Source organism: Dasypus novemcinctus, chromosome 31 (assembly GCF_030445035.2).
Source record: "Dasypus novemcinctus isolate mDasNov1 chromosome 31, mDasNov1.1.hap2, whole genome shotgun sequence".
Lineage (NCBI taxonomy): Eukaryota > Metazoa > Chordata > Mammalia > Cingulata > Dasypodidae > Dasypus > Dasypus novemcinctus.
In genome coordinates, this window is record NC_080703.1 from 41,037,457 (window position 1) to 41,052,393 (window position 14,937).

Below are 14,937 nucleotides of genomic sequence, written 5' to 3' on the forward strand. Positions count from 1 at the left end.
CCACTCTCCTTGCGGGGCACACTGCTTGCACGTGGGGCACCCCTATGTGGAGGACACCCTGTGTAGCATGGCACTCCTTGGCGTGGTGGCACTATGCATGGGCCAGCTCACCACACAGGTCAGGAGGCCCTGGGTATCGACCCTGGACCCTCCATATGGTAGGTGGACACTCTATTAGTTGAGCCACAACCACTTACCATCTGTTTTTTTAACAATGGTCATTCTGTGTGGTGTGACATGATACTTTATTGTCGTTTTGATTTGCATTTCCCTAATAACTAGTGATATTGAACATTTTTCATGTGCTTTTTGACCATTTGTAGTTCCTCATTGGAGAGATATCTACTTAAATCTTTTGCCCATTTTTTAATTGGATTGCTTTCTCTATTATTATTGAGTTGTATGATCTCTTTATATAGAATGGAAATCAAATCTTCATCCGATTTCTGGTTTCCACTGAGTTGGCTGCCTTTTCACCTTTTTGATGAAGTCCTTTGAACCACAGAAGTGTTTATGTTTGAGGAGGTCCCATTCATCCGTGTGTTCTTTCATTGCTCATGCTTTTGTTTTTAGGTTTAAGAATCTACCACCTACTACCAGGTCTTGAAGATGTTTTCTTAGATTTTCTTCTAGAAGCTTTATGCTTCTAGCTTTTACATTTAGGTCTTGTTCTATTTTGAGTTTATTCTTGTACAAGTTATGAAATAGGGGTCCTCTTTCTTTCTTTTGGACATGGATATCCAGTTCTCCCAGCACCATTTGCTGAATAGTGTTCTGCCCCAGCTGGGTGGGTTTGACAGCTTTGTCAAAAATCACATGACCGTAGATGTGAGGGTTTGTTTCTGAATCATCAGTTCAGTTCTATTGGTCTATGTGTCTGTCTTTATGCCAATACCATGCTGTTTTTACCACGTTTTGAGTTTGTTTTTGTTGTATGGTGTGAGGTAGAGATCCAAATTCATTCTTTTGCACATAGATATCTAATTGTATTTTTTGAAAAGACCATTCTTTCCCCTTATTGAATTTTTTTGCCCCTTTATCAAAAATTAATTAACCATAAATGTGAGGGTTTATTTCTGGACTCCCCATTCTGTTCCACTAATCTATTTACCAGTTCTTAGGCTACCACCACATTGTTTTGATCACTGTAGAATTACAGTACGTTTTGACTCCCCTTCATTTAGATGGCATGATTACTTAAGAAAATCTGAACCTTCTTTTTGAATCATTATGAACCAAGCAGCCCTCTTTCTTCTTACTGATTCAAAGTTCCAGTCAGATCCTTGACCCCTGTTACCTGACTTGAGTCTTCAGAAATGGCCTTAGAAGAGAGTTATTTTCTTGAAGTATTTCTGGCTGCAGACTAAGAAAGTTCAGCTGCCTCTGAGTGCGTCAAGTCTTGAGGAGAGTTCTGCTTGCGGAGCAGCTCTCTACGGATCTGGCTGCCTCAGTTGCCCCAGCATGATGGAAGACTCTTCAGAGGACATAGTACAGAAGTGTGCTTTCCAGACATGGACAGCTTGCTTAACTGTGAGCAGTTACCTATCATGCTCACCTCCGTTCCCCACCTAACCTCACTCTCCATCTGCTTTCATTCAGATGATACACTAGACACTTATCCAGGACAAAACCTGTACTTCTAAACAAACACTCCCAAATGCTACTCCTTTTCAGGGCTGACACTCAGCCGGTGTTACAGCCATCCTGGTTGATAAAATACTGGTGATCTTCTGGATCAGTTGGTCACGACCTCCAGCATCTAAGTGGTTCAAGTCTGCACAGTAGTCAGGGCCCTCCCAGCCTTTGCTGGGTCACATCAGTCCTGATTGACAGCTACCTGTGCTGTACCTGTTGTGGTTATTTTGCTGTCACTCCTGCACATGTTCATATAGCAAAGAGTTGATAAACCAGTGCAGTGGTACCCATAAGTCCCAAGCCAAAATCTACTACCCAAAATGACTTTCCAGGTTTCTGAGAAAATACTGCTTACACCCCCAGGGTCCAAGAGCCTCCAAATGGTCTGTGGATGGAATCCAGAGGGTCTATGGACTTGCATGTGAAAAGTTTATTTATTTATTTTCACTAAGCTCTAAGTGATTAAATTTAGTATTCCCTTTAAATGTACATGAAGGCAAGAAACTACATTAGAACTAGCAGCACCGAGACTTCCAGGAAGATGGCATCAGAATAGGTAGGTAGGGCTAGGCTCTCTCACAACTACAATGGAGGGAGGCAAAAAGCTCTCCAAAGGAGCTGCTTCGGGGGTCTTCAGACCAGGAGACTTCCAGAAGAGCAAGGAACAGAGAGATGAAGAAGCTGAAATGACAGCTGTGAGGTGCTAACTCCCATAGTTGGGAACGGCACCCATCCCCACCCTCAAGGCAGACAGCCTGGGTAAAACCTATGGCTCACTGCAGATGACCGAGAGGGGACAGCCCTCTTCCTCCTGGGAAGAGGGAAGGTGCGGCGGAAGGCAGAGGGTGATTTCTCTTCAGTGATTTGGCCAGCAGAGCCTGCTGTGAATCTTGACTCTGGCAGGGTAGAAGCACTGGCAAGAAGAGGTTGAAGGGGAAAGATTTTCCCAAGACCACCATCTGCTGGACAGCCAGGAAACTGCAAGGAGAAAAACGGCTTTTAAGATTCTCTCATCCCAGACCCCTTGAAGTGGATCTGTACCCCATAAGTGAGTCTCTGGCCCTGTTTTGATAACTTAAGCTGGGCAATTTTAATGACTTAAAATAAGTTGAACCAAGAATCAAAGAAGAACCAAAAAACAAAACCTCTGGGCAAGACAGAGAAATTAAGTATCAGAGTAAATTAACCAACATATTCAGATATCTAGACATCAACAAAAAGTTACAAGCCAAACTAACAAACAGGAAAAGATGGCCCAGCCAAAGAACAACCCAAAAATCCTGATAAGACACAGGATTAAGGCTACTAATCAATGATAATCACACAAATCTCTTAATTCAAGGAGTTGAAGGAAAATATAACTAAAAAGATAAAGAATATTAAGAAGATAATGTGTGATTTGAAAGCCTGCAAAGAAAAGTAATAGAGCTAATGGGAATGAAAGACACAATGGATGAGATTGAAATACACTAGAAGCACATAACAGCAGATTTGAATTGATGAAAGACAGAATTAGTGACTTGGAGGACTGAGCATCTGAACTTGAAAAAAAAAGAAGAGAAGGAGAAAAAACAGAAAAAAATGTAACAGGATCTCCAGGAATTGAATGACAGTGTGAAATGCACAAGCATACATGTTATCAGTGTCCCAAAAGGAGAAGAGAATGGGAAGGAGGCAAAAAGAACATTTGAGGAAAAAATGACCACAGACTTACCAACCCTTATGAAAGAATTAGCAGCGCCTGAGACATCATCACCAATAGCAGCCACAGGTTTTTTGTAACATATTACAGCCAATAAAAATGCCTTGATATACCACTTACATTCACCGCTACTTAGATATTATAGTAATGGTGAGCCCAGCCACTGCATCTTTTTATTTAATGCAGTAATAAAAAGCACATACATAAAAAAAAATTTTTTTGCTTAATAAATGAACATATATTGCTGTTTTACAAAGTTTTTCCAATATTTTGGTTCCTGTATTTTGATATGGTTTGTTTCCTTATAACACTGTTATTTTATTTTCTGAGAAGGGTACCAAATTATTCACCAGAAAGCAAAGTATTTCCATGGCGCACACACACGAAAGATTAACGATTCCTGGCACAGATATTGTATGGGGCTACTTAAAATTGGTGTGACAGTCATTGTCACTAAATACTTGAGGGAGCTGTCAAAGGTGACTGAATAAAAAGAAAATCCTTAATCATAGTATCTACTATTTAGAGAAATTCTTTTACATCTAAGGTCAGGATTCTATTTGTAATGACACATGGAATCTAGAATGAAATAGGCAAGAAAAGCATGCGTGAGTTTACATGAACTCTTCTTAGTGATCTTCTCAGATATACTTTCTTTCCTTTTTTTTTTAAAAGACTTATTTTATTTATTCCCTTCCCCCCCACCCCACCCCCATTCCCCCTGTTGTCTGCTCTCTGTGTCCATTCACTATGTGTTCTTATGTGTCTGCTTGTATTCTCATTAGGCGGCTCCAGGAACCAGTCCTGGGACCTTCCAGAGGTTACTTTCTCTTGCTCAACCCCAGCTCCCTGTTCTGCTAAGTCTCCTTATTTTCTCTCCTCTGTGTCTCCTGTTACATCATCTTGCTGTGCCAGCTCTAGGTGTCAGCTGGCACTCCTGCACGGGGTGGCATTCCCATGCAGGACGGCTCTCCTGCGTGGGGCCACTTTCCCACATGGTCCAGCACTCCGTGTGGGCCAGCTTGCCCTCACCAGGAGGCCCTGAGCATCAAACCCTGGACCTTCTGTATGGTAGACAGGAGCCCAACTGGTTGAGCCACATCCATTTCCCTCAGAAACACTTTCTTAAATAGAGATTGGGCTCATTCAGGAAAATATAATTAGTCTGTGAGTTAAGTTTGCATTCTTATTTCTCTCTTCACTTAAAAATGTCATAGTTGTGATACATCATCGTTTTACTAAAAATCATCACCAAAAAAGTATAAGTGAATGACCTTAATAAGAATGGGTTTATGTGATCAATAAGATTTTCATTTAAAGATGTTTTACAATCTCAATTACTCCCAAAATTGCATTAGATTATGTTGTATATATGTTGCCACAATAAAACATTTTTTAAGAAAACCATTAGAAGTGTTGCTGGTCAAAACTTCACTTTCCCAGGTCTGTGTCCAGGACCTTAGTTTCTCTTACCCTGGCAGTTATGAAGCAGGTAATGAAAGGGAAGATTGGAAAAGGAGATCTGGTGTGGGTGAGGGGATAAAATTTTCTCAAATACAAGGTTCTAAGTCCCATGGGGGACACAAGCCTTGGGGGTCCATAAATCCTAAAAACCATTTTAAAACTGCTTCTATTTTGAGGATAATTTTGTTAATATATTTTAATATTTAAATAAAAATTTGCATTGATAATTTTTATTTCAAAGACTTTGACTTCTTACATCTGTTTCTTAAATTAGGGATCTTTACAAAATATTTCTTGAGATCTGTGGATGTTTTTTTCTTTTTCTTTAAGTCATTGAGGATAGAGAATCACTGTTAGGAGTAGACAAGTAGATCTCCAAATTTCTTTAAACCATTGAAGTAAGACTTTTTCCCATTCTGCAGCCATTCAAGGAAAAAGGTGAAGAATTCAGTAGAATTAAAACAAACCAAGAAAAAGCTAACCAACGATTTAAAAAGAATGTTTTGATGCCCAGTATTAATAACCTAAACTCCTACCTTCTGTATATATAATCAGCAAATTATGGGCCATGTTAATCTGGCATCTTCCTGCATGCTAATTTCAAAAATGTAAATACATTAGAAAAAGGAAAAAATTTTATTTCTCTTTTGTTGTCTATTTATTGAGCAAAGTTAAAGCTGAGCATAATGCACAGGTGGTTTAAAATGCTTCTCTGCCATCTGAGATCTCAGCTTGCCAGGGTAGAGATGGGGATGTCACTTCAGGGAATTGGGCTTATTCAGTGTGTAAAATGAGGCTGGCAGGAGTTCAGGGGTTTTGTCTGTGTCTTTACCCAGTTAAGGATGTTTTTGTTGCCTTTTTTTCTCCTTTTAGGCCTTTTATATATGTTTATTTTTAGCTTTATTCTATAAAAGCAGATTAAAATTACATTTTTTTTCTATCAGTTGCTCTAAGATTCTTGAAACCCATTATTCATAATATATATTTCCTATCACAATATCTGGGAATTATTAGTATATAATAAACCAGAAGTGATTTTAATCCTGTTATGAAGTAATACTCAAATTTAAAACCAAGTAATGATGTCTTATTTTCTTTTTTGGATAAACGTCTGTATTTACTAAATAAAGCAATTTGTTCCACACATTTTGGGCTTTGTAATATTGTTTAAAAAAAAAAAAAGTTTTATTTCTCCAAATCAGAATTTTTGTGTATATTTTATACTAAGTACTTGAAATTTAATTCATGGTATAGTTGCTAGAAAAAGAGAAAAGTGGTTTAGATAGGGAAAGTATGGTTCAATATACTATTTTATATAAATACATATACTAAAAAAAGTATTGTCGTCAGTCACAAATATTAAGAAAGTAAATATAAAATCAGCTCTTGGGTAAATGACAAAGAAACCAAGTAAGCTAAAAAGTCTAGGTTTAGGAGCAATATCCAAACAAAGCCATTTATTATTGCTTTATATATGTGTGTGTATGTATGCATGTATATGTATATATGTTTTATAGTGCGATTTTTTTTGAGCATTTAGAATTATAAAGTCTGCCCTTTTGATCCACTGTGTTACTATATCTAATTTTAATGAAGAGGGCAGTCTGGCAATAAGATACAGAAATGGGGAAACCTTTGTGGGCCCTCTAGCAATCAGTATATATCAGATCACAAATTTTCCCAGCTTTAATTACAGGCACAAGAAAAGATGAAATTAGCATTTTAATATAGAAATATCTTAGGCTTTAGGAGAATTATGATAAATCTAATGTTGCCTAGTGAACCAAAGAGGGGGTATTGTACAAACTGCCTCCTTAGGAATATTTGTTTAAATAAAGGCAACAATACTTCATCCTTATCTTTTTTGGATAATTATGGCTATTTCAGGCTGTTCTTTGTTCCACTTTTAAAATACCTTTAGTTTAAAAAAAAAAGTAATTGACAGTGTTTGTTTTCTGTAAAATAACAAGAAGGGAAAATTTCAGTGTGCCTGGCACCCACAAGATAATCATTTTCGGGAGAGTTGCTCTGCAGCTCCGCATGCCCATGCCCTGGCATTTCTGCACGTGGACCGATCCAGCTCATCTCGTTTCAGTTACGACGGATTAAACTAACTCCTCTTCCATGGCTGAGGTCTGCCCACCTGTCTCCCCTCAAACACCTGCAACATATGTTTGCATAACCCTATAATGCTTTGCCTTTGGGGTCCTGAGAAAATCCCCGCGAGCTTTTTGCTTATAAACAGCTGAGCAATTCGTTTTTCTAACGACAGTTGCTTTTCCCCCAGCATTGAGGCAATACCATATTCACTAAAATGAGAGTCTCATTTTTCATCCACGAGAAGCATTCAACATATTTTTACAGGACTGTTTCGCCTTGTGAGCCTTATTTTTTTTCCTCTTTTCTACTCTGACATGCTAAAAATTAAGGATTAATAGCAAGATATCTTAATCTCTCAAATATTTTTGTTTTCTTCGTGCCAAATACATATTACTTTGTAAATATAAGTCATTTTTTTCTATTAAATGAAACAGGAATTTTATCAGTTTAATGTAAAAATTGTTACCAGTACACTATAAAAATGATAATAATTTGGACATGTTGCAGGGAATCACCCTAATTATTATAATCTCATAAACTGGCAACAATCCTTAATTAAAAACATAAATGATTTGATCATTTTTTAAGTTATAAACATAAGTGCTCCTATTTTGAGAAATAGGACAGTCTTTCTCCCCGCAAAGGAGGTCCATGTATATGATATATTTTCCTAAGTTTGTTTTTAGCTTTTAAAAATACGTATTTGGCTAAACTGCCCTAATTTAGGTGTGATTATGAGAAGTGTGCAGCATCCCTTTTCCCGCCCGTCTGTTACCGTGGATCTTAGGTTATCCAGCTGTCAGGTGAGCTCCCCAGTCCAGGTCTGCCAGGCGGCAGCCAGAGCTCCCCCTGCCCTGCGCCCTTCAGAAGTGCCAGAACCCACCGCGCATGCAGGGCTCAGAGCTCCTTGAATCCTTCCTGCAGCTCTGCACGTGAGGCCGCCGAGCGCAGAGGGTGGCCGCCGCCAGGCCTCGGCTAGTCTGGGGGGGAGCCTGTAAAGCAGATGAGCGGTATTATGTTGACTTGTGTCTGTGCTTTTCACAGAGAACTGTAAGGCTCCCTTAACCTCTCCTGGTACCTTCTAAATTCAGGCAGGCGTCGCTGGCTGGCCCTCCGCTCTCCTGTTGCAGTTCTACATGTGGTTAGAAATAGCCCCCTTTGCACGGCTCTGAGCTGCTCAGAACCAGCAGGGGCCCCCAGGCTTTCTGCCCTCTGGGGCCCACAGGATGCGTTCAAATGACGGACAGGCGTTGGGGTCACTCCTCTTTTAGTGACCTTTGTCGGATGCGTTTGATTTCAACAGGTTCAGAACAAGGCAAGTTGTCCTGTGACCATCCTAAGATTAGCTGTGCCTAGTGTGGGTTTTCATTTACGTCGTTTTATGAATTTGCACCTGAATTGACGTACTGAACCATCCTCTCGAGAAGAGTGGGGAGTGGCCCAAGGAGGAGAGTTACAGGTTGAGAAACAGACTGGGTGACAGGACATGACTTGGGGGCTGTTCGTGATCAAAGTGCATACTCCCTGTGGGACCAAGTGTTTGTTCCAACTGAAATTACAGAAAGGAGCAGCTTGCTGTCATCAGATGTAGACCCCAGAAGTGGAGAAAGTTGACGACAACTGAAGATTCAGTTTCAATCCAGTTCATCCCTTACATTAATTGCTGTGGTTTAAGCACTGTTTATGAACTGATTCTGAAATCACGCAAAGTCAACAAAAAAGTCTTGGACTTGGAAGTCAGAAGTGCAGCCCGGGGTTTGTTTTGTTTTTGTGGTTGGGTTTTTTCTGTGTAGTAGTAGTTCCCTCTGGGATGCCACTACTTGTGCTTCTGTAAGTCCCTTTGTCCACAGGCTCTAAATGCCTCGCCAGGAACCAGGATGTCTGGACCAGGAGTGGGATTTGCAGCGTTCTTCTATCGCCTAAAATGCAACGCAGAAGAGAAAGCTTCGGATCGGCAGAGCCCCTGCAGCTTTGTCAGAGACACGTCGAGTGTACTTGGAAGTGAACTAGCTACAATCTTGCTAGTCCAGGAAAGGCCTGGTAAACCCGGAGTGCACTGAACTGGTGATTCCTGCATTTTTATGTACAGTTATATACACTTCTGGGGTCATGGATGTGCTTGCTCTTTCTCTGTACACAGACTGATAGAAAGTTAACATATGCTGACCATTTTGCTACCTTTTTTCCCAAAGGAAAATTCTCCGAATCCACAGGTTTTGGTTTTTTTAAAATATACGTTGGTGAGGGAAAAGCTTATAATAATTGCTAGATTGAGTGTGTATATGTATATATTTAAAATAATCATTTTCAGTCACGGTGAATACGTAATAGGAAAGCTGTAGACTTCACATTTTCTATACATCAAGAACTTCTAGGTGCCCTGGACTGGTCTTTTTCACATAGAGTTTTACATTTGTAGAATTCTAGTGCTGCTTTTATTTTAGAGGTAATGCCATATCTTTGGAGATTTAGAATTGGAAGTGTTATATTAAATAACATTTTATTTGAAAAAATCCATAAAAATAAGAAAAATACCTCTTCACTTTTTAAATGATTCAGTTTCATAAAGTTAAAATTCTGCTCATTCAGTCTCATTCCCCTAAGGAAACCATTCTTAACATTTTGATATGTATTAATAGTTCTGGCTCAAATCTATATCTATTTACCTATTTATATATACTTATATCTGTAATTTTAACAATTATTTGGGCCTGTTAATTAGTTTAAATAATATTTATTTATTTGCATAAAAAGGTATTGTTCCATAATTTCTGTACTTCTTAAAACTTTACTCAGAAGAGCTAAAACTAAGTTAATTAAAAGAGAAGAATTTGTGGAGTGGGCATGCTCACTGGTAAAGCACCTGCTTTGCATATATGAGGTTCCAGGTTCAATCCTCAGTTATCTCCTAAAAAAAAGAGGGGTAGAAGAATTATAGGTAAACTTGAAGGACTGTCTGTATTCAATCTCAATGGATAAAACTATGTTTCCCCTTTTTATTGTTCATGTCTATACATGTTGGGTTTTTGTGTGTTTTTTAAGGATTTCTTTATTTATTTCTCTCCCCTTCTCCCCCCCCACCCCCAGTTGTCTGTTTTCTCTGTCTGTTTGCCGCGTCGTCTTCTTTGTCCACTTCTGTTGTTGTCAGTGGCACGGGAATCTGTGTTTCTTTTTGTCGTGTCATCTTGTGTCAGTTCTCCTCCGTGTGTGTGCGGCACCATTCCTGGGGAGGCTGCACTTTCTTTTGCGCAGGGCACCTCTCCTTACGGGGCGCACTCCTTGCACATGGGGCTCCCCTACGCGGGGTACACCCCTGCGTGACAGGGCACTCCTTGCGTGCATCAGCCCTGCGCGTGGGCCAGCTGCACACGGGTCAAGGAGGCCTGGGGTTTGAACCGCGGACCTCCCATGTGGTAGACGGACACCCTAACCACTGGGCCAAGTCCACCACCCACATGTTAAGTTTTATAGCTACACATTGGTTACGTATATCCCAGACATAAAGTTCTGTGCTATCCAGGACGATAGCCATGAGTAATGAGTTTTAAAATGTCATTGTATTTGATTCCATCTATTTCTTTCTTTTTCTCTAATGTGACTACTAGAAAATTTAAAATTACATAAGAGGCTTGCATTTGTAACCTACATTATATTTCAGTTAAACAGTGCTATTCTAAATCATGTACATGTCTATACTTTTATATTTTTGTAATGGGAAACCTTTGAATAACTTTCAACTATAACCTCTGAATTTCTTTTCTTACACTTCAAATGCTGTTTTTGAACATCATCCTGATTCTTTTTCCTCTTTTCCAGTATAGTAGTACTTGAAGCTGCCTCTCCTTTTGATATGTCTCATAGGAATTTAAATAGGCTTCAGTGAAAGCAATACTTGATTCTCATTCATATGTTCAAGTTAGATCATTATTTCTAATAATGGGTTTAAGTGCTTGGATAGATCAGCACTTTGTGTCTTGAATTACTTGTCATTTCTTTATGAAGATGTTTAAAGAAATTGCTCCATGAGATCCCTTCATTTTTTTATAGCAAAAAGTAACACAATCCTTTATTAGTTTGTTGGAAGTCAGAGAAGAAAAGCTATTTATATTAGCAAGAATAAAATGTATTTCCAGGTACTGAGAATAAAGTCCAAAACTAGTCATGAGTGATTGATTATCGTGTGAAAGTTAACTTTTTAAAGAATTCCTGAATGGACTGGCAATATGCCAGTGGCTTTAACCTGTATTTTATCTTCCTATTATACTTGTTTCCAGGTTGTCTTCAGCTACCACAGGAAACCTATGTAATTCCTAAAGAGGGAGAAGTTGCACTGTTAGACTTAATATAATGGTAGTCATGGAAGCATCAGTTATCTTCATCAAGGCAATTCAGATTTGATTATTGTAGAACTGCGTTGAATACCAAACCAGTGGCATAGTAGCTGGAACTAAATCAAGGGATTGTCATTTTTGTCAGATGATTACTGCTGGCTTGGAAGAGATATGAAAAGGTTGAGCTGTGTAAATATTCTCTTTTCAGCAGAAAAAGAAAAGGTCCATCATGGCCATTAAGATGCAGCTTGTTAGCACGATGAATTTCAAATTATTTAACCTTAGCAATTGTGTCCCCCTGCCTACCTTACAAGTCTATCAGTGTCTTGGGATTGCATCTCCAAAGGCTGATCTCAAAGCGTACTGGTAATTTTGCTTTAAAATAAAGACACAGCAGTCTTTCTACATCTATCTAGATAACCTCTCAAAGGACATGACATGCTCTAGTTCATAATCCTAATTATTAACTTGAACTATATGTCCAGGGAAACACTGGAATACATTTATTCATAAATGTTTTTCTTGGATTTTTAATGGAAATTATGTGATTTAACATTTTAAAGATGATAGTATTAATTGAAATTATGCTATTAACATTAAATTTTTAGAAACTAGCATATTTGTTTAATTTTTATTTGTCTATGAAAGACTTGATGCATTTAAATAATAGAACGTAATACATTTAAATATACATACCCTATTAATAAGTCAAGGACATGTCTGCAGTTTTTATAAAGAATATTAAGTGCCAGAAATGGCAGTGTCATTGCAGCTTTTATGAAAATGTGCATTGGTCAATTTGCTTTTGTGTTGTGATGATGGCTCTTCTAATATTTTAAGTACCTGGCATATTTTGGGCACTTATGGAACTCAAAAATAAGAATACATGGCATTTAAAGTAATAACTTCAAAAGAATTGCTGTACTCTAAAATAATATTAGGAGAAGTAAGGCTTGGTGTGCCATCTAGTGGAAGTGGACATATTTAGCATTCTGGTCATCAAAAACTAAGTCATTTTTACTTTCCTCCCAAATTGCAGCTTCCTTAACACCATGTCTGTCAGCCCTTTAGGGTAGGTTGCACTTGAGTTGCATTTCATCATATAATTTTTCAGTTTTGTATTAAATAATTTTATTCAATTATATTTGGAAAGTCATTTGAAAGTGATGAAAGTCATCAAAAATCAATGTCAGTAATACTATGTGAACTATGAAGGAGGTAAAAATAAAATGTATCAAAATAATTTCAACATTTAATCAGGACTGAGGTTAGTTAGGACAAAACCTGAACAATTAAAGGAAAACCCCAAGCACCTTCATTATTAAATTTTATTATTAGACATATTTTTTCTGAAGGAATCCAAAAACCATCTTCTCTGATCTCCTTCATGCTAATCTATAATTTAAACAGTTTTATACATTTTAATTTATTGTTTTTTTCTTTAGAGAAATCCGAGACCAGTGACTTATCAATTCCATCAAAATTTAGATTATTACAAAGCGCGGGGAGCAGACCTTGTGAATAAAAGCCGGTAAGTCCCCTTCCCTGATAACAACTATAAATCAGATATTCTAAGAGGTCTTCAAGAAATTTTACACATTGCTAAAAATCGTTTTCCATATTTTTGCATATTGATGGCTAATGCACAAAAGAATCTTTGTCAAATAAATTAACTGAGTTTTTTAAGGCATAAAAAGTGGTATACATTCATATAGTGGTAAAATGAAAATTAAATATGAGTACTTGCTACAATTTCAAGTTAGATAACTTCATTTTTTAACACTATTAAACCTGAATAAACTGTGCCTACTTGTATAATCTCTTTCTAGATCCTTGCTATTGATTGAAAAGAGGCAGTTCTATAATATATTTTTAAGTTATTTCAGTAACAAAATTAAAATTGGGTTTCCCAACTGTCTTTAGAATTACACAATAAGCTTATAAATGCATCCGTGTGTATATACATAGAAATTTTAAGGGTCACTGTAGGAATAAAAAAACATTGAAATCCTACTTGTAAAAGAAATTATCATTGGCATAAAGGGTTGATGAACAGTTGTGTTCTTTCATAATACTGAACACAGATGTCTCAAGAGTTAACTTGTCACACCAGAACCTTCTTAAATTAGAATATAATTTCAAAGTTTACTCTGGAAGACTAAAATGTTAGTAATGATAAATGCTGCCAAATTGGCCGACTTTTCGTCCTCAATCATTTTGCTTATGTGCTTTTCTTCAGTAAGACTCCAACAGCCTAAATACACATTTATGGGGCACCTCTGTACGCATGCTCACTTTTGCCTGGTGAACTGAAAGCAAGGCATCGTTTCTGCCGCGTAAGAAGTCGCAGTCTAAGGGGTGGGAAAAAATTACAAGGAAGGGGCTAAATTTAAGCTTGGATTTTGAATACTCATTTAGCCTAACATTATAAAATTGCCCATCCTTCATTGGAGTCTGTCCGTCCCACATTTTGATATACTGGGTAATTATAACACCAGTCCACTAGCCCGTGGGACTCCACTGAAGCTCTTTGTTCATTTTATCTCATTCGTACCTCACAGATAAAGGGCTATTCCCCATAGTCACTTCTTTCATTTAATTCAGCAAATGTTTGTTGAGTGCATTTTTTTAGGCACTGGAGATACCCAGTGAACAAACCACACAAAAATTCTTGCCATCAGGAATTTTGGTCTAGTCATTTGTATCTCCTCCCCATTGTGTCAAGCATTTTGTTTCTTGTTCTTTTGTGAAGTTTTTAAAAAAATTTTTTTTTAATTTTATTTTATTTTTAAAGAGGCTTTAGGTTCCATAAATGACACATCAAAAATATGTGGGATTCCCATATGCCCCACCCCCTCCCCTTCCCACATTTTCCCCTATTAACAGCATCTTTCATTAGTGTGGTACATTTGTTACACTTGATGAACTCATTTGAAGCACTGCTACTAACAAGGTCTATAGTTTATACTTTGCATCACACATTTTTATAGGTTTTAACAAAATTCATAATGGCCTCAAAGAACAAGGTATTTTAGGTTCTTTCTTTATACAAGACCTTTCTAGCTGGACTCCTTCCTTCTCTCCCCATGTCCCCCCACCACCAGATTATTTTTCACACAAAAGCAAGAAAGATCTCGATTTCCAGCGGGTATCCCACCTCTGCGCAGGGCCTCCTGTCGTAGCTGGTGTGCTCCTGTCTTCTGCCTGTGCGGTCCTCAGCCCTGGACCTTCCCTTCTTCCCCTCTCTTCTGTCCTCCACTCCCTGCTGCTGCCACACCTGCCCTCCTCTTCCTTGATCTTGCCTGGGGCCTTGGGCCTTTGCACTTGGCTTCTCCCTCCTCCCGAGACACCTCAACCCCGAATTCCCAGCCTGGTCATTACGCAGGACCCAGCCTGCCGCCACCTCAGAGCGCCCTCCTGCCCTCCCTGCCCGGCTCCGCCCCGGTCACGTCGCGCAGTCGTACTTTCTTCCTGGCAGTCATCCCTAACTGAAACAGCACTCTGTGTGCCCGGCTCCCCTTCCCCAGGGCGGGCAGGCGCTTCCTCCTCCTCACCACTTCCTCTCCCTGCTCTGGACAGCGGTGCCCCTAGGACAGCGCCCCCCAGAGGGAGGGCCCTCCGTAAATATGCACTGTATGCATGCACCTATTCAGCAGGCACTGTTTTTGGGTTGGTTTTGCTTTTTAAAAAAGCAAATTGACTGTA

The 14,937-nt window shown here is 38.7% G+C and overlaps 1 protein-coding gene across 1 annotated transcript in view; it reads left to right on the forward strand.

Annotated features, from left to right (window-relative positions):
• TBC1D5 (TBC1 domain family member 5) overlaps window positions 1-14,937 on the forward strand; it is a 589,141-nt gene that overhangs the window by 481,325 nt on the left and 92,879 nt on the right. The window contains exon 18 of the mRNA XM_058290770.2: window positions 12,678-12,763. Coding sequence (XP_058146753.1) covers window positions 12,678-12,763 — 86 coding nt within the window. The remainder of the gene's footprint in view (window positions 1-12,677; window positions 12,764-14,937) is intronic.